The sequence below is a fragment of the Garra rufa genome, chromosome 13 (assembly GCF_049309525.1).
Source record: "Garra rufa chromosome 13, GarRuf1.0, whole genome shotgun sequence".
Lineage (NCBI taxonomy): Eukaryota > Metazoa > Chordata > Actinopteri > Cypriniformes > Cyprinidae > Garra > Garra rufa.
Window position 1 is genome coordinate 6,900,975 of NC_133373.1, and position 25,017 is coordinate 6,925,991.

Here is a 25,017-nt window from a genome sequence, read left to right on the forward strand (position 1 = left end):
ATTTCACATAGAAAAGAACACTATACTTACACATAACAGAAAGTATTTTAACATTTATGAATTGGCCCTATATTCACTACCACTTCTTCCAAGTTTCTCTCTTTTACAATGTAAATGTTTTGATATTGTTTCCTGGAGCATGTTTCATGCAGGTGATATGATGAAATACTCCCCAGACTGAATTCTCAGTGATGGTGCGTGAAAAGTTTTGACTTGTAGTCAGGTGCTCTAGTGATTTTCCCAGTTAGGCTTGTGTGGTTAAACTGCCAAAAACCAGCCATGTCTGGTTGGGAGGTGTTTTCATGACTCAAACCATTCATTGAGTCAGCACTGCTGAGAAGTTCATTGGGTTCCTCCAGTGAAAATGTGCCAACGGTATTGCATTTATTTTAGTGGTTCAAATTCAAAAATAATGGTCTTGGCAAATAGACTAAGCTCTTACTGGAATTGAAGTGTTTCTTTGAGTCTGCTAATTCAGAGGCTTTTCTGTATCCTGCAGTTTGCCAGTAGAGTTGGGCTGTTCACTTTCCACCATCAGAAATAATGTTCACATAACTGTTCAAAACAAACTGTTGGGAACATGTGAGTTTAAAGTTGAGTATTGCTGCATGGAAAAACACTCCTGATGAAGTGTGATGATAGCTGCTGACTCTTCAATCCCAACTGTAAAAGAAATTATTTTTGAAGATTTGCTGAATCTCAGAAATGGACATACTGTGATGATATTTTTAGATCTTGAGCAAAACGGAAAATATATGGCATTTTATCTTATAATTTCCTCCGTTTGCTCCCATGCTGTATGTGACTCAGACTCTGATAGTCTATAATTTGGGTCTTGGCTTCATGCTACAAGAGATGATGTTACTGGCAACACAGTGTTTACTGTGTTATATGGCAGTTGACTGCTTTTGCTAAAACATTCCCAGCAGCAACCTGATAATTCCTCTAATCTTCCCTGAATGGCAGAGAGAAACAAACCGCTTATTTATAGAACCCTAAAGCCTTTCACAACCTACTTTGACAGGTGAAAGAGCTAAACACCTGCTAAAGCAACTCCTTTACTTGAAGGTTTGATCAGAGCTGTCAGGTGCTGGAAGACGGAACGCATTTAGAACAACCATCAACATCAGTAAACTGACATAAAAGCTCAAATCTTCTCTTTTATATTTGGATTAAGAACATGTATCATTCTTTATACAGTAAGACTTGTGTATGACACCATAGAATTCTTCAACCAAACCTTCAAATCAATTGGCAGACAGTGAAGAACTGTTTGCTATCTTTTGCTTTCATCAGCCTAATATTTTTTTTTTGTTTGTTTTTTAGGACTTCTCATTAACTATGTTTTCAGTCAGGTGTTTTCCACTAAATCATTTCAGTTTTATTAGTTTCAACCTTGATGTCCATCTATGAAAGTTATGTCTGTCAGCGATCACCGTGAGTCAATGACAATCAGTGCCTCCACATCAATACCATTCATATGGCCTTGGCTGCATCTGACAGTTAACCCTTATGATGCTGTATCTATTGGCACACAGCTTACAATGTATAGTCATTTTCATGGAAAGCAATTTTATCTTAAAGTGAATTTGACAGATTTGTGGGTATATGTGCATTTATAAACTACTTTTTAGAAATAGCGATTAAAGAAACCTGGTTATAATTTAGATTGGTGGTGCTGAAAGGAAATATCTATTAGGTGCAAATGAGGTCTTACCAGCAGGAAGAAATATAAAACCAACACATTCGAGGAAACTGCTGAAATTCTGCCGAACATTTCATCATCAACACCAGCTGCTATACTTCCCTATGCGACCATAAAATTGGTCAAAGTTAAGGCACATTTACATAAAGAACAATAACTATTTGTTTAACCACATCCTGGTAACCAACTAGAGCACTCTTGCATCTGCCAGTGGTCTGCTAATTTGTCTCATTGATTGTACAGCCTGTTAAAGCTTAAAAATGATAAAATTAACTATTTTGGGTTTTGAAATTAGACTTTGTCAAGCCAACATCAAAAATGGTTTTAACAAACCTTACTTTATAGTTTCATTTCGAGTTGAGGCAGTTTGCATTTTCTTCACTCATGAAAATAGCATAGCAAAATCATTTTCAGAATGAATAAATGTGACCCTGGACTACAAAACCAGTCTTAAGTAGCCAAAAATACATTGTATGGGTCAAAATTATGGGTCAATTTTCTTTTATGCCAAAAATAATTAGGATATTAAGTAAAGATCAAGTTCCATGAAGATATTTTGTAAATTTACTACCATAAATATATCAAAACTTAATTTTTGATTAGTAATATGCATTGCTAAGAACTTAATTTGGATAACTTTAAAGGCGATTTACTCAATATTTATTTATTAATTTATAATAAAATTTTATTTACAGATTTTCAAATAGTTGTATCTTGGCCAAATATTTTCATATCCTAACAAACCATACACCAATGGAAAGCTTATTTATTTAGAAATTACACTTATGACAAATTTTTCGAATTGATAAATAAGTTACAACTGGAGCAATAAATATATTAGCACCCTGGTGTAAAAAACAGCTAAAACCAGCCCAGGCTGGTTGGCTGGTTTTAGCTGGTCTACCAGTCTGGTTTTAGCTGGTCAGCATCCTGGGTTTAGAGGGATTTTGGCGACTTTCCCAGCCTACCCAGGCTGATCAGGCTGGAAAACCACCAGCTAAAACCAGCCTGACCAACCTGGCCAGGCTGGGAGACCAGCTAAAACCAACTACTTCCAGCCTAAATCAGCTAAGACCAGCTAACCAGCCTAGGCTGGTTTTAGATGTTTTTTCAGCAGGGCATCCACACCAACACACGATAACAGTTTTTTTTTAATAAGCGAGTACTGCACTTGTCATCTGCCACTTTAATGCTCAAGCTCTTCCTTGTATTTATCACTTATCAGCTGAAAAAAAAAGAGTTCTGAAAGTGATTTTTGAGTGTTCATACTTCATAGGAATTATTTAAAAATATTATTTTCACGGGTAAAGGAATAATGTTGAGGCAATGTTTGAAGTCAGAGTCTAATCTCACAATGTAGCTAAATAGTTAATTGTAAAGTTTTAACCTTTTACAGACTACATTCAGCAAATATACTACTACCAACACATTGCTGGTGGTTGCAAGAGTGTGTTGGTTGGTTACCTGGATGTGGTTAAACAAATATAGGGTTGTTTGGTTGGTATGGGGCTTTGGCTGGCTGTTAGGGGAATCTGGCTAGTTCTAGTTGCTTCTAGTGTTCTGGATGGTTGCTAGAAAAGGCTAAGGTCTTCTTGTTGGTTACTTTCTCAAAAGACTATATTTTAATACTACTTACTGGTTATAAACAGTACTGTATTCAAAAAAACTTAGAAGGATGATTGTACAAGCAAGTAATTTTAATTTACAACATCTGAGGTGGTGAGATCGATAATAGTGATTATATCACACAGTGGGGGTCAGTTGAACTGCTGTTTGAACTGATGTCCCATCGGTTCTGTGAATGTGTTTTGAGTGCGACACCACTGACTACGAATGAATTCATATGACTGCGCTCGCTCCCGTCGCCGTTTCGTGAACGCGCGAGCCACATAGAGAGTAGTAAGAGCGCAGAGTAGACACGGTTAACTCTTTGTACCGACTGGAAGCTGCACCGACCGGTGCATGACAAATGATTTGACCTTCAGCGAACCGGAGGGCTGATCTCTACCATTCAGACGTTTTCAACACACCACACCGGACTAGTATCGGATCGTTTTACCGCGTCTGATCGTTTTCTTTTGTAAACACATTTTTATTTGTTAGCGAGAGGTGGCCACGTCCTTGATTTTTCTGTCCTCGCGGTTTGGAAAAACCTAACATACTGAGTGGTTTCACCCAGGAATGGATACTGGAGTTGTCACTGAAAAGAAAAGGTAGGGATTCCCGTTTCTGCTTCAAAGAAAGTGATCTGCCAAGCGAAATTTGTTGTGTTTTGTATAGTAAACAGGCCAAAAGAAATTCTTCCCCCGTCACACAGAACGTGTCGCCATTTTGTGCCGGATAGCTAACCATACAACTAAAAGCAAGTTTAAACCCCCAAAATCGGCTGTTTGTCTTTAAACAAGGGTTAAATGTCATTCTAAAGATTTTAAATACTCATTTTTGTCGCGCTGTAACGCTTTTACTGAGGTAACAAAGCGTCTACTATCTGTCTGTGGAAGGAAGCTAACGAAACTAGCTAACTGTTACATGCTCACTTAAACTTGCCCTGATTTATTGCTTAAACGGTTATAAACTGTTTATAATTGTATAGACATAATTCCCTTCTCATGAGAATGTGTAAACACGTTGTTTATAGAAGCACTGACATCTTTCAGAATAACGTTACATGTTGAATGCTTATATTAAACGTAAAATACATACACTATCCCATAGTGTAATGATCAAATACTAAATGGTGAATACTAATGTTGTAGTTTGTATTCTGGTGTACTTTATTCAGCTCTGAATGTTTATTTTCTAAGATAAAAGGAGCCATGGGCTAGCCAATATGATGGATCCCTTCTTTACCCCTCAGACCACTTGACCCTACAGTTCACATTAACTCATAGCCCTTGTTCATCCAGCCTGTCTGGCATATTTGTGGATAAAGGATTGGAAGCAGGAATTCATCCTTGGGTTTTGCTGACTCTCTCTTATTCTTTGTCAGGCCTGTCATCAGTGTGGGCTCAGATGAGATGAGATAGAAATAAGTGTTGGTATTACTAAGGCTGGAAAATGTTGCTTGGTTTTTCGGTACTAGTAAATTTACAGGAAGGATGACACTGGCATTGTAGTTAAGCTAAGATCCAGCATGCCACAGTTTATATTTAAATATAATTTGCAGTTCAGTTTGTTGAGTTGTTAGAATTATTGGTTTAACCTATGTTGTTTTTCTTGAAGATGTGGGACTTTCTCATTTAGGGTTGTGACCATGCATGCAAAGTGTTGTGGAATGTGTGTACAAAATTTCTATTACAGAAAGGATGTTTGCAGGTCAATTTGACTGGCGTATTTCTTAATTAGAGCCAGCTACACAGACCTGAAATACTTTTTTTGGATGCATTTTATCCTAGTTTCTTAACTACCCTCTGATGGTATTTGCGTTTAAATGTATGCATTTGGCAAACACCTTTATCTTACCTTTATCCCAAGAATCATACTCTGCATTGAAAGTGTACATTTTTATTAGATTTGCTTTTTCTGTTCTACTGTTTGAGCATTAAAATGTTACATATTCACTGTTTAATGTTAAAGTTTTGCTGTTTCACCTGATTTTTCAAATAGTGTGTTCTTTGCATAACGGAATCCAGTGACCCCAATCATAAAAATCACACCTAAATTTTGTTGTCATAACAGTACTATGTGATAGACCTTTAGTTTACAAGCTGTTTAAATGGAATAATACCTTGTTTTCAGTGGCAATATTTTCCTCTGACATTATTTTGGTTGGCATCCAAGTTCAAGCCTGTACACGCTTTTTGCATCTCTTCTCTCAAATCTTAATCACTCTCAGAATTGACGTCAAAGCAACTTCCTGCCTGGTCTTGTGGCAAGACCTCTATCAGTTCGAGTGTTGAAATGTGGCCCTCTTGTTATGTTTTCCTCGTTAGAAGCAGCATTGAGTCAAAAGAATGTCTATTGATTCTGTCAGTGTGTTTCAAGGTCTTGCATGTCATCTATACGAGTTGAGGAATATCGGTAATCGTGTTGTAAAACCGGCCACCTTTTAGACCCATGTCAGTTTTGATTTATGGATCAATATTCAACCAGCTCAAAAGCCTTGTATTTTTGTTCTTGGGTGGAATGATTAGATGGTATGACAAATCGTATATCATAGTGTGAGTACTTCTGAATAACCAAAATAGCAGTATGTCATGTTTTCAGACTGTAATTAGCTTGTGTATAGTATGTGTAAATAGCATGCAAATTTATTTACTTTGATATAAATGTGTCAACCATTAAGAGATTTTCCTACATTTTGCCTTTGCACATTAGATTTCATATGAATGCGTATCATGGATTCATGCATGATGCAACTAGTTAGTGGTTTGCTTGGTTTTGGCTTCACCTAAACCCAATCCGATGTATTTACGTTTGCACAGAATGTGTTCTTGCATGTAAGTGTAACAGATTGGAACAGAGCGAAAGTGTTTTTAAAGGTCAGATAGGGCTGCACGATTAAACGAACGATGTTGTGAGGTGCGTTTAGTCAATGAAGCTGGTACTTTGATTAGTAGTAAATCTCCATCACGTGCGTTCAGCTGGAGCGTTCAGAGGTGTAAATCACTGACAAGCTACGCCAAATCGACGTTTGGCGTAGCTTGTCAGTGATTTACGTCTCTGTGTTTTAATTGCCGCTCCAGCTGAACGCACGTGATGGAGATTTACTACTAACCAAAGTACTGGCTTCATTGACTAAAAGCACCTCACAACATCGTTCGATTAATCGTGCAGCCCTAATGTTTTTATTTTTAACCAGTGATGCTGTCCTGAAATGCAACATTTGTGATGAGATGTTCAAAAACGGTGAGAAAAATCATAAAATGTCACTAAAATTTCTATATAAAAACAAATGTAGATAAATTAGATGACCTCTCTAATTTACAAAGAACGACTGGAATACTCCTTGCTGAGCCCTGCTGTCTGTTACTTGGTTAGAAATTAGTTAGAAATGGACAGGCATTATATAACAACGGTAATTTCAAAATAGGCAATTAAGTTCTGCCAATAAATGAGAATGAATGAGAAGCTGGTGATCGCTCTGACAAATGGACTGAGAGAATACAGCAAATTGGATTTGCATAACAGATACAGTATCAGAACATGACGTCTTGATAAGTTTATCAGCTTACTTTACTAGCTTTTTTGTCATCATGATGAGACACATCTGCTTTAAAGGAAGCTTTTGTATTTTCTCTTCTCATTGTGTTTTGAAACCAAACATCAAACCTCATATTACAGTTACAGTTGAGTAAAAAGCTCCCTTTTGCTAAAGGGGCCTTCCAGCTACCCTGAGTAGTCAATAATGTAGACGTATATTATTGAGCATTCCATATATGGAGCTTACATAAGACGAACATGTACCGGCGCGCACAGACACAAACAGGCGGAAAACCACAATGAAGTGCGTGTGTGAATATCCCCTGTGCACATGGGTTTTCCTCTCTTTCTGGCCAAATTATTTCCGCTTTGGTTCTGAAAATACTTTGATAGGGAGGATGGGAACAGTTAGGATGCCGTCTGTCTGAAGATGCTGTTTTTTCCTGCTAGGGCACTAGGCTGTCTTAACTGTTTTCCTTCCTTTGTCTTGCGTGGCTTTGACGGTTGACACAATGCCTGGTCATTGTTCCTCATTGCTGCCTTGACCTTGGAGGTACTAGATAGGGAATATGTAGATTTGTTGCCAGTTGTATGGAGATCTCATTGGTCATTTAAATTATAAAGGGCTAAACGTATGTAAATAGAATCTGCATCACTTTGTGCATTCGTTGTGAGGCATTTTTGCCAATTCAGAACAATTCGATAAACAATTCAGTTTGATTCTGTATTTTTAAAATGCTCATAGAAGTATTTAACTACTTCCCCTGGTGTGTTTTAGTATAGAAAAAGAGAAACTACTGTTAAATGCAGTAAAATATGTAATCAGTAACGTAATTCAACTAGTATGATGATATAAAAGTAACTGACATCTTTTATATTACCTCAAGGCCACATATGTAAATGAAGCCAAGAGAAATGCAGTATCAACCAGTTGATCTTTATGCGTGTCAGAAAAATGGCACTGTTTTAGGGCTGTCACTAGAGGGCGACCGATATATCGTCCGGCCGAAATATATCGGGCCGATATTTGCCATTTTTTAATATATCGGCATCGGCCTATATCTGTGTTTAGTAGCGCCGATTTAAAGTCAGGCACGTCTGCGGGCAGCCCCGTGTTATTGGTGCGGTGGAACGCTACTGTGAAGGACCCCAAGCCAAAAGTTTTGTAAGATTCAATAACATTTCTGAGAGATAAAGGTAAGGCTTAAATTCTGATATTTCAAAGTCCCAAGGCCATGTATGTACTACATAGTTTACTAGTAAACTAGTAATATTAAGGGTTGCTTTCACTTAGTGAAAGAAAATCATAGGACCGTGGGGAACTGGCGTAATGCTACAGCTGGTTAAAGGTTTGCTTATTTGCAATTAAGTTTAAAGACTGTAGTCTAAAACAATCAGCAGCTTGTTTGCTAACATATTAGTCCCAATGTTATAAGTTCTGTTTTATTTTTCCTGTATCCGAGTCAGAGAATTTCACTCTGTGCGTGGGGTGGAGAAGGCGGCAGCTCTCTCTAACAATTGCAGCTTTGCGATTACTCCGCCTCACTTGGAGACAGTGATGCACGGAGGGTGGTTATATCCACGGGTTGGGTAATAAAAAAAAAAAAAAAAAAAAAGCATTCTTGTGGGTGGGTCGCGCGTGGATGAGATAAATCAATAATGATGTAAACATTAACTACATTTTCTAAAATCTGAACCTGAGTTATGTGGTCAGGACTGTGGCGCCAGTTTCCTTTTAAATACATTTTGATGATTGCACCTGATGCACTCGCGCCCGCACCATCCTCTCCGTCACCCCAGATACTGCGAGTTTATACCTATGGTCACGTTCAGATGTCAGTAAACGTTTTTTTTTTTTTTTCAGCACGGATTTGGCTTAAAAGCACGAGTGATTAAGCCTATATACTGTAAGTGTGCAGCGATGTGCGGATCAGCTGTTAAAATGAACCATCCATTCATCATATCATCATACAAAACTAAGAATTAGAATAATAGTAATAGGAAGATCATGTGCGGTTAGCTAAATCTGAGAAAAATCTAGGTGCGGGTGGGTGGCAGGCAGATTACACTATTGCCTGATTTTGCTTTATTTCGTCATCAAAAGTAAGATTTTGCTCTCTTTTGTCGTCAAAAGTATTCTGAAACAAGTAACAACTGAGCCACTGTGCATCTCCATTTAAACAGCGGTGTTTCGTTTGTGAATGAATGTGTGTTTTTAAACGAATCTAGTGAAATGATTCAATTTCTCATTCATAAAGACAGTCATTTGCTTTATTCAGGAATGAATCAGCTGTTCGAACGAATCAAATGAATGATATGATTCAGTAATTAAAACAGTGTCTTTGCGCCATCTGCTGGCGTATATAAATCATTTAAATTTTCTGTATTCAAAATGTTATATTTAAAACATTAAAGTTTAACATTAATCTCAGCTCTTAAACTTTTATGTAAATGATTGACAGTTTTTATATTATTTGTTTTATATATTTAATGCTTGGTCAGTTTGATTTGTTTGGTTAACTTTGGTTAAATATTTTATAATAATACTGTGCAGTGCACAAAATCGGCTGCACATATCGGCTGACCCTGACCTCTAAACATCGGCATAGGCATCGGCTATAGAAAAACCCATATCGGTCGATGATCACTAATGATTATTTTGGTAATCGGGTAGTCTTTCAGTTATTTTGACAGTTAATCGAGTAATCAGATTATTATAACTAATTAGTTTGAGGTAATAACATAGACCTAAGCAAATAAAGTATCAAAAGCAAGCAATCATATGGTTTTATAAACTGTTAAAATACATGATGCATTATGAACAGAGCTAATGACTGCAGGGGAATGCCAACGACCTGACGATTGTTTTTACACTTTACTGCGTGATCTAATTGTTGTTTAATACTGACTAAATAACATTTAATTTGAATGTCCATTTAATATTTGGCCATGACAAAAATGCTAGCCACTGTAATTTCTTGAATATGTGGACATTAAAATGTATAAACTCTTTTATTCTGAAACCACTGAACAGTTAGCATATTCTCCTGTGTTTGCGTAGGTTTAAAAATGATTTACCTTACAAATCTGATGAAATGGCGCAAACTCACAACAATATGCAGAGATGGAGTTTGAGATGCTCCACACAGGCAAATGATAACAGTTGGTGTGGATTCTTATCTGTGGAAATTGCCACATCCAGTTATTTTGCCGGTTACTCATCATGGCCAAAATGCAATCTAGGATTTTTTATTTTTTTTTTTTTTTCAAATGAAGTACTCGAATTGAATCGAGGAATTGTGACAGCCCTACACTGTTTTTATTTTGTAAAGAGTAGCAAAGTTTCTGTACAATAAAACATTATATTAAGAGATGTTAACTGTAAAAATGGCTTAAGATGAGTGGTGTTCAGACTGTGTAATTTGTTTCTTGGCCAGTCAAATTGCCATTAATGGTTTATGATTAAAAATGGAAAGTAGTTATTTTGCTTCTGTTGATGATAATTCACGCAGATAACCTAAAACTACAATAGCTATGTTTCCATTACCCAACTGAAATTGCAAATTGGAAATACGCCCAACTGAAGCATGTAAATTTTGCAAAAACTATATCGCAATTTTTTTTTTACATTCGCATGAGGTGGTTTTTCAGGTAAAGCAAAAAAGAATATTTCTCAAAACTGCAACGGAAAGGTGTTTTTTGTGCACTTACAGCTCATTTGGTCTGTAAAATCACATGATCATTCTTTAACGTACTATAACCTCCAAGGAATGCGTCATACGTGGAGTGGCTTTCCTTGCCATTAATGCTTAAATAATTAATCCTTGCCATTAATGCTTGAATAACCCCTTATTTACACTGCACACGATTGCGGTGCATTACAGCTCACACACAGCTGCCATTTCAGAAGCGGTTATCTGCACTGCTTTGCTAAAGATATGTTTACGTCTCCTTTAATTAAAAATAATGGTGAATAAAGTGCAGTGGCTACGATATTCATAAACCTACAAAGACTTACCGCGAGAGGAAAAAATTTAGTTTTAGTTTAGTTTTAGTCGCACAACATCAGTTAATGGAAATGCCGTAATTTCACAATCATTTTTTATCAGCATTTATAAAATTTCTCAAAGGTTTTGAGATGAGATGTTTTAATGAAGCTCTGACGGATCTTGACCTCCGGATTACAATGCATTAGGAAATTTCACATTGTTGCAATGTTAACTGTCCAATGCAGCTTTATTTCTCAGATGCTTCTTGTCGAATTAAACAGAAGAGCATCATTGACTCACTCAACACGGTCTGCTGTTTTTCAGGCGTTGACGTGTTTGTGCTGTTATTGCAAACGTTTGCTAAATCCAGTTCCTTAATGTGTTTCCATATCTGATTGCAAGCTTGTTTGAGGTTTAACATCTTTTGTCAGCTAACCTGACAAACAGATAAAATGCTGGTTTTTGTTGAATTCGCTTCTGGGGATATCTGAGGTTTTGAACTTTCTGCTTAAAACCACTTCAGTAGAGTTTTCTGTGAAATCCTAGGATTAAGAAAAGACAAGTTTGGCTGAAGTGTCAGCTTTTGTTAACATTGAACAGTTTTCAACATTGGTAAACCGTGAATGAACACGACTGAAGGGGGTGGCTTTTGTTAAAGAGTGTGCATTACATTGTTGCTAGACGCATTGCTTGTTTTCTGAGCCCTCCATTCTTGCAGTGAACCGAAACATTTGTTAAATGTGTGGGAGTCGATTTTGGCAGTGACAGAATAGGCAGAGGTCCCAAGGGTAATAGATATTCTTCTTTAGAAATCATGATGAGAGACTCATTTTTAGCAAGAAGCTTTTTTTGTGCTGACCTATTTGTCAGGAAAGAGGTTCTTTTCTGGCCAAGAGCTGTTTATTGTTCTTGTTTGTACGACTAGTTACTTTATGGCTTGTTTGTGTGTGAAAGCTTGTTCCTCGTAGCGTGCCGAAAAGTTTATGTTGGGAAGTCTGAAAACTGTCTGACACAACAGCATTTATCACTTTTGGCTGGATTCCAAGGGTTGTAACTGTGTCTCTCACAGTATGCCCACACCCCTTTCATTAGCCAGTCACAATCTTTCTGCCGTCTGACGTTGCAAGTTTTGATGCCATGCAAATGAGCCATTTTAAAATAAGTTGACCTTGCAGCTGCCCTCAAGCACTAGCACAGGAGGTCTCTCTTGTCACAAACACCTAGCCAAACCAACAAAACACTGTCCTTCCTTATATTTTCAGGGTGAGCTCGGAGCGCAGGAAGGAGAAGTCCAGGGATGCAGCGCGATCTCGCAGGGGAAAGGAGTCTGAGGTGTTCTACGAGTTAGCACACCAGCTCCCCCTGCCACACAATGTCACCTCCCACCTGGACAAAGCCTCCATCATGAGGCTGACCATCAGCTACCTGCGCATGAGGAAGATGCTCGGCTCTGGTCAGTACACTGACCGAAATATTTGCATCCACATATGCAAAATAGTTACACCACATGCAAAAGGAAATCAAAACATGTTGTAAACAAAACACATTTTCCTGAACTTGCTATGAGAATCACTTATAAATCGGCTCTTGTCAGCCAAAGTAAAGCTTTTCTTTTCTTATGTTTTTTTTTTAAAGACATTAAGACTATAATTCTAAATATTAGTATTGTAATTTTACTGTGGTATGGTAAAGTAACTGATCTATTAATACAGTCAAAAGTTTACAGCTTGCAGAATCTGCAAAATGTTAATTATTGTACCAAAATAAGAGGGATCATGCAAAATGCATGTTGTTGTTGTTTTTTTAGTACTAATCCACAGCTGTGCTTTTTGTTTGTTTGGTGATAGTTGTTCATGAGCTGCTGTTCTTCAGGAAAAAAATCTTTAAGTCCCACAAATTCTTTGGCTTTTAAGCATTTTGAGAACATATTTGAGTCCTTTTTAACAATGACTGTGTCATTTTGAGATCCATCTTTTCACACTGAGGATAACTAAGGGACTATTACAGAGTGTTCAAACGCTCACTGATGCTTCAGTAAGAAAAACCAAGAGCCAGGGCTGTAAACTTTTGAACAGAATGAAGATGTGTACATTTTTCTTATTTTGCATAAATATCATTTTTTTTTCATATAGTACTGCCCTTCAGAAGCTACACAAGATATTTGCATGTTTCCCAGAAGTCTAAATAAGTTAAATTTATCCTGATCTTCAAATTCAAACTCAATACATTGTGTTACCTTCTGAAGCATCAGTAAGCGTTTGAACCTTCTGTAATAGTTGCATATGAGTCCCTCAGTTGTCCTCAGTGTGAAAAGATGGATGAACAACTATCACTAAACTAAAAAAACACAACTGTGGATCATTCAGGTAACAACACAGTATTAAGAATCAAGGGGTTGTAAATTTTTGAGTGGAATAATTTTATAATTTCAACTATTATTGGCTCGTGTGGACAATATGTAAACACGTTTTATGTAAAATACCTTATTCATGTCAGTTCTAAATAAAAAAAAAATAACATTCATTTTGTATGATCAGTCTTATTTTGGTATAATAATTAACATTGTACAAATTCTGCAATTTGGACTTCAACTTTATGTAACTTATCTTTCCTTTGAGGGTGCACAATAATACTAGGTACTGATATGCACACTTTGAGAGTACTTTCCAAGTGATAAGCTGTTGTAACTCTAAAGATACTACATTTTCTGACACTATGGATGGAGCTTAATGTGCTTCTATGACCAAAAGTTTATTAGATGCTAAATGGTGTTTTATTGTGTTTGACAGATGAAGAGGAGAAAGAGAATGAACTGGAGAGTCAGCTGAACAGCTTTTATCTGAAGGCCCTGGAGGGTTTCCTCATGGTCCTGTCTGAAGATGGAGACATGGTTTATCTCTCTGAGAATGTCAGCAAGAGCATGGGCCTCACACAGGTAGCTAAATGTTTTTGTATTTGGCTGTTTAGGTTTAAAGCTTAAGTTGTAGCTAAGTAACTCTGCCATCTTTTCTCTCAGTTTGATCTGACTGGTCACAGCGTCTTCGAATTTTCCCACCCATGTGACCATGAGGAGCTGCGAGAGATGCTGGTCCACAGGACAGGTAAGCTGCACTTGAACATTTTTTCCCCAAAATATACACCAGGCATAAAAAAAAAATGCATTAAATGACTTTTTGTCTGTTTAGGATCCAAAAAGACTAAGGAACAAAACACAGAGCGCAGCTTCTTCCTTCGTATGAAGTGTACACTCACTAGCAGAGGACGCACTGTCAATATCAAGTCTGCTACGTGGAAGGTGAGATGCAGATCTTTCTCCAGCCTACGTATAATTTCCCCATAGCATTAGCTTTTCCTGGTATATTTTTAGCTCTTTGTTTTAGAAGGATTAGATTGTATTACGCGGATTTGCTGATTTTAAATGATTCGTTTATGTTGGTGACATTATGAGTATACAGTAAATTTAACACGGAAGAAGGAAATAAAACTGGCTTATTGTGTCTTATTGTGCACAGGGCATCCTTATAGTAATCATTTATGACCTATCTGCTATAAAAAGACTTTAAATAAATGTTTCCCCCTTCTCTCTCTTGCAACAGGTTCTTCACTGCGCTGGTCATGTGCGTGTGCAGGAGCGCAGCGAGGCTTCGGGAGACTCTGGCTTTAAAGAGCCTCCTCTGACATACCTTGTGCTCATCTGTGAACCCATTCCTCATCCCTCGAACATCGAGGTGCCTCTGGACAGCAAGACCTTCCTTAGCCGCCACACTCTGGACATGAAATTCTCATATTGTGATGAAAGGTTAGCAGGAAGATGCAACGTCTTTATATTAACCTTATGTTGCAAAGCGCAAGAAAGCTATTTCCTGTTGCATGCCAGACTTCCGATTCATTAACCGCTGTAGGTAAATAATAAAAGATTAACAGTGCAGTAAACAGTAAAACTATTTGCACTACAAACCAGTGTGATGATTATGATTATCATAATATATTAAAAGAACACAAGACTGAAATAACTGAAAGTGTATAAAACCGGAAGCCCTGCACATTAAAATTACAAATGGCAATTCCTGCTCATATGTTAAAAATAGCCTGGATACACCAATCAGAAAAAAACAAAACAATTTCAACTGGATTATGTAGGCAGATTGGCACACAGCTCCTTTTATTTCTTTCTTTTGTTTTGTTGAATTGTAAATGCTTTGTCCTGCCCCACTTAATTTCCCTAATTCTTTTTTATGTATCTGGGTTTGTCTTGATGGTATCTATGCCTAGCAATGAATGCTGTGCGTGCCTACCGTTTGTTGACATCTCTTTGAATAAAAGCAATGCTGCAGAACGAGTTTAGTAATCCACAGCACAAAAGCCTGTGTTCTGTACTTCTACAAATGGTACTAACACCACCTAGTGGCAGAAACTAGTAGTATTTTATAATAACCCTTTGCTGAAGGCCTAACAGGGCTACAGTTTCTGTGGTGCTAGAGATGCAGATATGATTGTTTTCATTGTTCTGTTGTACTCGTATGTAGTATGTACGTACTGTAATACCTAGTTACTATCGCTGAGCTGAACTCTAACCTGAAAACATATATATATATATATATAGAAAACATAATGTAGTAATAATAAAAATAACTATATAAAAAACAAACACTGGCAAAAGCAGACAACAGAAAACCTTAAACTAAAATGAAATCTGAAAATATAAAAAAGTACTAATTATTATAAATATTTACTAATGCTGTTATAGTATATGAATAATACTAAATATTTTAGAGTGTTCAGAACACTGCTTTTGAGCAAAATTGTTACAGCTGTAAATTTGACATGTATGTAAACTTTGCCGTTTTAAAACATGGCATTTACACAATGTACATTTAGTTTGGCTGTAAAGGCACAGCTTCAATAAATTATTTGGCCACAAACATTAAAGGAACACTCCACTTTTTTTTTGGAAATAGGCTAATTCTCCAACTCCCCCCAAGTTAATAAGTTGATTTTTACAGTTTTGAAATCCATTCAGCCGTTCTCCTGTTCTGGCGATATCACTTTTAGCACAGCTTAGCATAGATCATTAAATCCTATTAGACCAATAGCATCGCATTCAAAAATGACCAACGACTTTCGGTATTTGTCCTATTTAAAATTTGACTCTTCTGCAGTTATATTGTGTACTAAGACCGGCGGAAAATGTAAAGATGCAATTTTCTAGGCCTGCTGCGTCCATATTATGGCAGCAAACTTCCTTGACTATTACACCGGAATGGGAGTGTAGTTCTTAATCTTATCGGCCTAGAAAATCGCATCTTTACATTTTCCGCCGGTCTTAGTACACGATAAAACTGCAGAAGTGTCAAGTTTTAAATAGGACAAATACCAAAACTCATTGGTTATTTTTGAACGCAATGCTATAGGATTCAGTGATCTCTGCTAGGCTATGCTAGAAGTGATATCGCCAGAATCATTATATTTTATATTCAGATCACATTGAAGTGGCAGTTGTTTTGACATGTAGCTACTTTATAACATACTCAATCCTCTGATTCTCACTCTTTGCCAAAGGATCACAGAGCTGATGGGATATGAGCCAGATGATCTGTTGAACCGGTCTGTGTATGAATACTATCATGCCCTGGATTCAGATCACCTCACCAAGACACATCACAACTGTGAGTACCAGGACAAAACGCATATTTAATCACGATATTGGTTTCACCCACTTGTTACAAAAGATGTCTTATGTAACTTGTTGTTATTTTTCCCCAGTGTTTGCAAAGGGCCAGGCCACCACAGGCCAGTACCGCATGCTGGCTAAGAAAGGTGGTTTTGTGTGGGTGGAGACTCAGGCCACCGTTATCTACAACCCCAAGAATTCTCAGCCACAGTGCATTGTGTGCGTCAACTACGTTCTCAGGTACAAATCTGATCTTGTCATATCTTTAGTAGACCAACGGTTTTATAGAAGCAAAATATTGTAAAGGTTTTTTCGGATGCTTTCACACTAGCACTTTTGGTGCACATCTGGGTTCGCTTGATGTCAAGAGTTCAGTTCGTTTGAATAATGTAAACCATGTTTTCTGAACTCTGGTGTGCTCCCATGAACTGTACCCGAATCTGCCTGAAAAGGGTGGTCTGTGGTGCCGTTCATGTGAACTCCGCTACGGTTCACTTCTGATGTGAACGCAATCGTACTAAATTAGGGAAAGTGAACCACTTTTGATTTTGTATGATTTTGATTTCCATCTTTTCACACTACGGACAACTGAGGGTCTCATATGCAACTATTAAAGAAGGTTCAAATGCTCACTTATGCTCCAGAAGAAAACCTGATCAATTAAGAACCCAGGGATGAAAACTTTGAACAGAATGAATGTGTGTTTACTTTTTTTTAATTTTGCCTAAAAGGTACAGAAGATACTTCCTAGAGGACTAAATAAGTTATATTCACCCTGATCTTCAAATTTAAAAGGTTTGAAGCATCGGTGAGCATTTGAAACTTCTGTAATGGTTGCATATGAGTCCCTCAGTTGTCCTCAGTGTGAAAAGATGGAGAGGGTTCAAATACACAAAAATGCTACTAAACAAAGAATTTGTTGGACCTGAAGGATTTTTCTGAAGAACAGTTTAACAGTTCAGGACAAACAAGGGACTCATGAACAACTTTCACTAATTAAAAAAAACACAGTGGATCAGTGTTAAACGCACACAGCACAGTATTTTTTTGGTCTTGGAACCAAAAAACAAAGTATGAACACAAGTTTATGGGGGCAGGGGGGAGCAATCAAACTCTGGTTCGGACCAGGCAATTAAACCTAGTGTGAAAGCACCCTTAGTGTGTATACAAATGTGTCTGTGTTTATAATCCAACCTTACTGTTCTGTCCTGTCCAGTGGCATTGTGGAGGGGGATGTTGTCCTGTCCTTGCAACAGACCGTGACAGAGCCCAAGGCTGTGGAGAAAGAGAACAAGGAGACGGACGATGAGGCCTCAGAGGGGGTGATACTCAAACTCTCCTCAGAGGTGGACATACTCAAACTCTTAAAGCCAGAAAGCGTCAAGTGTTCCATGGAGAGTGCTAAACTTTATGAAGAGCTGAAAGCGGAGCCTGAGGCTCTCACTGTGTTGGCACCTGCTGCAGGAGACACCTTCATCTCTCTGGACTTCAACAACTCAGGTGCTTCCTAATGGATGGTTATGTTTAAATTGAGCAGATTAAGCTTGGCTCACTTTTACAGTTGATCATTTTCAAAGAGAGCTAACAGGCGGGTGGTGACATGAGCAAAGAGCATATATTTATTCACATTATTCTAATCTTGTGTAATCATAGATGATATTCCTGCAACATGATCGCTTCCCCTGCACAGTGTTCATTTTTAGTGGCAATTGTCAAAATAAAATGACATTTTTAACAGCAGTGAAGTTGAGTAGCTATGACTCGTTGTGCAGCCCACCAGCAGTGTAAGAGAACCAGAAGTTGAAGAAGAACATCATCTAGCAACTGACAGCTCATACGCTTCTGTTCAGAATTTTGGGGTTGGTAAGATTTGTGTAATGTTTTTGAAAATCTCTTACACTCATCAAGGCTGCATTGATTTGTTCAAAAATACAGTAATGCTGTGAAATGATATTTCAACGTAAAATACCTGTTTTCTATTTTAATATATTTAAAATGTAATCTATTCCCGTGATGGCAAAGCTGAATTAAAAAAAGCTGAGTAATTACTCCAGTCTTCAGTGTCACATGATCCTTCAGAAATTATTTTAATTTAAAATTCTTTGAATAGTAAGTTCAGAAAAACAGCATTTATTTGAATAGAAATCTTTAGTAATAACATAAACTGTCACTTTTGACCGATTTAATGCATCCTTGCAAAATAGAAGTATTAAATTGTTCCCATCCTCCAAAAAAAGAAATTCTTACCAGCCCCAAAACTTTTGGTTGAATCTTAATATAATAATGTAATCCCTTGTCGACTCTTGACTGATATATGAGAGATATGAATTCATTATATTGGTTTAAGAAATAAGAATGATAAATATACCCACAATTCCTTGGTGTGCTACCAATAATAATGTAACATTATTTAAATTCCTCCAGATTCTGGCATGCAGTTGCTGAAAGAGGTGCCCCTCTACAATGATGTCATGCTGCCCTCCAGCAGCGAGAAGCTGCCCATCAGTCTGTCTCCTCTGACACCCAGCGACTCCACCCCAGTCCTGACCAAACTAGAGAACGGGGCGGAAGACTTCCTTTTCAGCTCTGCCTCTGATCGTCGTCCAGACTCCTCAAACACACCTTCCACATCTGGACTCGGCTCCTCTGGGGTAAAGACTCATTAAAACCTTTCTTTTTTTTTAGCTGCTATTTTTAGTCATTTAAAAGGATTGCTCATTTTTAATGGTTAATGAGATCCTGAGACGTTTGTTTTTTTTTTTTTTTTTTTTTTTTTTTTTTTGTTTACTTAGCCCAACAGCCCTATGGATTACTGCTTCCAAGTAGACCCTGACATCAATTCTGAATTCAAACTGGACCTGGTTGAGAAACTCTTCGCTATTGATACTGAGGCGAAGACCCCTTTTAGCTCCCAGGTAACCTTTAATCTGAAATCTCTCTCTCTCTCTCTCTGTGATCATTTTTGCCTTGCATAAACGTCACAAGACATGCATCTGTGACCTCTAGGCCATGGATGATCTTGACCTGGAGATGCTAGCTCCATATATCCCAATGGATGACGACTTCCAGCTGCGCATCCCCTCTCCGCTGGATCCCCTCCCCTCTGGCCCTCACTCTGTGTCTGCCATGAGCTCCCTGTTCCAGCCCTTGCTCTCCCCTGCATCTCCAGCCTCTTCCTCCAGCAGTGGAGTGAAGCAGGAGCCATCATCACGGGCCCCTTTGCCCCTGCACCTGCTGCAGGAGGTGTCCAGTGCCCCTGTCTCACCCTTCAGCGGCAGTCGGGACGTTTCCCCTGCTCGGTCCCCTACCCCGCAGAACAGCAATCAGCTCAACAACAGGTAAAGCTCTTCTAGAATGATAGTGCTGGCACTATCTACAGTGCAGTCAATCTCAGTCAGATCAATTGTTTAGCTGAGGGATCGGATAGCTGATCTGTGTTAAACTGCAAGCAGATTAGAGTCGAGCCAAAAACGGTTCTATCTTGAGCATAGAGCTTGGATTTGGACTTCCTTCCAGCAGATTATCTGATTTTGTGTTTGTTTGCTCTAATTTCCCAGAGAGCTGTCTCCAAAGATGTTAGCCATCCAGAATGCCCAACGTAAGAGGAAGCTGGAGGAAGTGACAACGCTTTCCGAGGCTGTTGGACTGGTCAGTATGAAAATAGATTTTGTGCAAAGATTAAAGGGGTAGTTCACCCAAAAATTTAAATTCTGTCATTGATTACTCGCCTTCATGTCGTTCCAAACCTATAAGACCTTTGTTCTTCTTACAAATTAAGATATTTTTGATAAAATCTGAGAGCTTTCTGTCCCTGCATAGACAGCAACGCAACCGACTCAATCAAGGCCCAGAAAGGTAGTAAGGACATCATTAAAATAGTCCGTGTAGTCAGTGGTTCAACCATAATTTTATGAAGCTGCAATGCTTTTTATGGACTATTTGGACTGTTTCATCAAAGGAACTCTTAGTTTGTTGGTAAAAAATTCCAAGTCATCCTTAGAATTCTCAAAACACCCGCTCCTGTGTCGTGATACTCTTGTCAGTGCGTGGTGAAAAATGACACGGAAGAGAAGTTGTTGTTGAATAAAGTCTTATTTTTGTTTTCTTTGCATACAAGAAGTATTCTCATAGCTTCTCAAATTATGGTTGAACCACTGATGCCACATTGACTATTTTAACAATGTCCTTACTACCTTTCTGGGCCTTGAACTTGGTAGTTGCATTGCTGTCTATGAAGGGTCAGAAAGCTCAAAGATATCTTAATTTGTGTTCTGAAGATTAACAAATGTCTTTTGGGTTTGGAATGACATGAGGATGAGTAATTAATGACAAAATTTTCATTTTTGGGTAAACTATCCCTCTATGTAAAAATGCATAAACTATGATGAAAACACGCTTAACGAATTTGTTAATATTTAAAAAATAAGGAAAATTAAATATTTTTTTAAAAATTTAGAGCATTAATGATATCTAAATAATAGTAATATTAAAAAATAATAATATTGTTCAGATAATTATTGTTTATTTTAATATAAATTATTTAATTTTATAAGTTTTTGTAATTTAAAGGAAAACATGGCTGATAAATAAGTGAAAAAAAAACTTGATTCTTGAAGATTTGTTTTCCATGTAACACTAAGACTAATGGCCACTCTCCAACTTCCTGCAGAGTGCTTTGCTTCAGAGTGTGGACAGTGCTATTGAGCCTGGAAAGAGGGCAAAGGTTTTAGAGGTTAAAGGATCGAGTGTGCTCGGAGGAAACAAAACCATTCTTATACTGCCCTCTGGTGAGTGACATGACCATCATTACATTAAATGCATTCTACTAATAAGAGCCAATTATATGTTGCTGTGTATGTACAATTGCAAATAGTTTGGTATAATGGTATAATTTTCAAAAATAAAAACATTTTAGTACTTTTTACATCATACACCACTTAACTTTTAAACTTAAATTTTATCTAAGCATGCATATGGGCCAATCTACAGAATTGGTTCAAAGTCAGAGTTAAAAACGTCTTGGAAAAAATGTAGTCTCTTCACACTATTTATTCAAGCTACACATTTCGTGTTATCTCTAGATATCTGATTAGAAAAAACGCATGCAGTGACTACCCCATGGGCAAAAGCCGAAATGAGTAAATGCTATTTTTGTAGTAAAACAATAGTTTATTTTAAATTTGTATTTGTGGGGAAAAAAAAAACAGAATTTAAAAATGTGTGTTTTTCATTCATGCATTCAGCGGGTGATGTTTCATTTGTTTATTTTTTAATTGTACATGGACAAACAATGGTTTTGTTATTGAAAACTTTTTTTTTATTGTAGTGAAATATTGTTTTGTTTTATTCAATGGCTATTTTGAAAAAATGCGCTTGCCGAAAAATTTAAAATGGCTCTTTGGTGATCTAAAATTTGAATACGCAAATGCTTTTCAAATGTGTTTTTTGTTTGCGGGGCCGCAGTTTGAACCAATTCTGTAGAATGGCCCTTATCAGTAAATCGGTTTCTGTCTTTTTCCCCTGTGATTCTGCAGATGTGGCCAGTCGTCTGTTGAGCAGTTCTTTAGAGAGCAGCCGCGGGCTGCCTCAGCTAACACGTTACGACTGCGAAGTCAACGCTCCTGTGCAGGACCGCCATCATCTGCTGCAGGGAGAGGAGCTCCTGCGTGCTCTGGACCAAGTCAACTGAGCTTTGCTGTGCTTAGCAATTCGGGACACTGCATCCCTCTCTCTAGCCCTCCCCGATCCCTGAAATCTGCCTCCACTTGTCTCCTCCTAATCCAAGCCCTAAAATTCTCTATAAACCCCAGTGTTTTAAAACATGTACTAGATGACCTGCACCTTCCATTGATCCCGTTGAAGGGCCCAGAGGGAGTCCATCCTTCCCAGTGTGTAGAGGGCCTGGAGACAGAGGAGCGTAATGTAACTTACCAGTGGCATCAACCAGACGAGAGTTATGAGCCTTAATGAGAAACGCACAGATGCTGATGCGTACAATCTCCCACACTCCCTCTGGATTCCTAAAACCCCCAAAACCCCCCACTTGTTGTGTTTTCTTCCCCTTCACAAAGCGTGTGTATTGTAGCTACAGTCGCACAATAATCTATTTTCTTAAGACAGAATACCAGCAGTCCATGCAATATACGAAACCATTTTTGCGAATATGTACTTTTAATGACAGATTGAACAATTTATTTTTTTCTCTTCTCTTTTTTTGTCGTGTAGCGGTTATGTGAGAGTTCTGTGTGTGCACTCTCACATAGGCTCAATGGTTAAACGCTGTTGGATGTTTGTGGGTGTTGCTTTCATTGCATTGGTATTTCCTTACATCACTTTAAGTTTTTCTCTTGAGCAGCACAGATGAATTGTACAAGAGCCATTGAAAGTCACGATGGAGAATGTGCAAAAAAGGGAATTCAGAATGGTGTTATGGTGTTCTCATGATGGTTTTTGTCTCAAAGAGGTTACAACAGATTTATAGTTTAATTATGCAATAGATTTTTATATTTTTAGTGGTCATTTTGTTTCTGTTTAGCTCTCTACGTAGTAGGTGCTTTATGGTAATTCATGCTTGTGAGATGTCATAGCTGGTAACCATTTTCTTTTCTGCTTCACGAGCGGTTTTAGATCATGCAAAGCTGATGTATCATTTATCCCAGTTTAACAAGTATTTATAATGGCATTAGAATATGAATGCTTAGTTTTAAGTAAGGCAATATTTGTTTTTGTCATGCTTTCAGATCAGCGTCAGCCTGTTGACAACGTCCTGCAAGTATTTTATGACCTTTTATCTCGTTTTTCAGTAGGAATGACTTTTTATTTTATGTTATTGTAATCTTCATTTATCTCTGCAGTCTTCAGTCTTCTCCTTTATTCTCTTAACACTAAATGTTTTGTTTATGGCATAATCAGTAAAAGACAATTGTGGACCAGAATTTTGTGACGTATGTTTCAATTTGACGTGACACTTTATTTTTTTTATCTGGATCTAAGTTAAGTTATTCAGGAATACCATTAAATTGCATTTCAAACATACGGTGACAGTACAATTCTATGATGAACTTTCTTTCAACATCTGAATTATATTTTGTGTCAATTAAAGTAAAGTTCAACTGTCTTGACATTGTAAAGAAAGGCTGAAATTCTTGGTGGAAAAGTTATTGGACGTAGTTTGGTGTACATTTAATTAAAATTTCATTAAAAAATAAGCAATGAAGCAGATTTGTTTTAATATATAAACTGGATTGTTATTGTTTAATTAAAAGAAAGAAATGTTTTATTTTAGGAAACCCCAAAATGAGCATTTATATTCCTGATTTATTTTATTTTTTTTCATTTTAGAGTCGTCAGTCAATTTTGCTGTTGTATCAATGTTTTTAAAATGTTCATAAAATCAACAAGAATGTAGAGATAACATTTCTAAGACTTGTGTTTTGAACTTTTTTATTAGTTATTAGTTTAGAATTAGTTAACGAAGTAAGAATGAACAATACTTCTACAGCATTTATTATTCTTAGTAACACATGAAAGCCTAGCCATCTTTTTCTAGTAGATTGTAATATTACGGGTGGTTTATTGTCTTTACATTGCCATTTTGGACCTATAGCACCCAAAACAGACATTAATACACAAGGCATCTGTGTGTTCAGTATCTGATTATTAATAAATAAACAACCTGTCCATATACAGTGTCTTGCGAAGGTATTCATACCCATTTTTTCCCACGTTTTGTTGTGTTGCTACCTTGTTAAACTGCTTTAAATTAAATTACTTTTTTTCACATCAATCTACACTGAATTCATCAATGATGGCAAAGCAAATTCAATTGCATAAGTATTCATACCCTTATCTGGGACAGTTGAAATTTAGCTCAGGAGCATTCATATTGCTTGTAGATGTTACAACACTTCAAGTGAAGCTAACCTGTGGCAAATTCAATTGAATGGGTATGATTTGGAAAGGCACACATATTTTAAAAGGTCTAACAGCTGAAAGGTCATATCAGAGCAAAAACTGAGCCCTGAAGTTTAAAAAAAAACTGCTTGTAGAGCTCAGAAACTGGATTGCATCAAGCCACACATCTAGGGAAAAGTTCAGAAAAAAAATCTGCTGCATTGAAGGTTTATAGAAGCATGTAATCTCCATTACCCTTAATGGATGAAGTTTGAAACAACCACCACAACTCTTCCTAGAGCTGGCCTCCTGGCCAAACTGAGCAATTGATGGAGAAAGACCTTGGCTAGAGTGGTGACCAAGAAGCTGATGAAGCTCAATCCTCTCCTTTAGTGAAGACACATGAAAACACACTTAAAATTTGCATTAAAAAAAAAGCACCTGAAGGACCCTCAGACACTGCGAAACAAGATTCTCTGGTCTGATGAACCTCGATTCCAAGGATCATGTTTGAAGGAAACCAGGCACTGCTCGTCACCTGCTGAGTACCATCCCAAAAGTAAAGTCTGCTGGTAGCAACCTCATGCTGTGGGGCTGTTTTTCAGCGGCAGGCACTG

The 25,017-nt window shown here is 37.5% G+C and overlaps 1 protein-coding gene across 1 annotated transcript; it reads left to right on the forward strand.

The window, feature by feature from the left end:
- Nucleotides 1–3,593: 3,593 nt before the first annotated feature.
- hif1ab (hypoxia inducible factor 1 subunit alpha b) lies at nucleotides 3,594–23,723 on the forward strand. Its single transcript, XM_073853129.1, has 15 exons — nucleotides 3,594–3,918; nucleotides 12,099–12,289; nucleotides 13,626–13,771; nucleotides 13,853–13,937; nucleotides 14,022–14,131; nucleotides 14,433–14,635; nucleotides 16,396–16,502; nucleotides 16,600–16,747; nucleotides 17,724–18,007; nucleotides 18,932–19,158; nucleotides 19,300–19,422; nucleotides 19,514–19,845; nucleotides 20,065–20,155; nucleotides 21,177–21,294; nucleotides 22,042–23,723. Exons 1-15 carry the CDS (start codon nucleotides 3,887–3,889, stop codon nucleotides 22,194–22,196), a joined length of 2,352 nt encoding a protein of 783 aa, XP_073709230.1. The 5' UTR covers nucleotides 3,594–3,886; the 3' UTR covers nucleotides 22,197–23,723.
- Nucleotides 23,724–25,017: the final 1,294 nt, after the last annotated feature.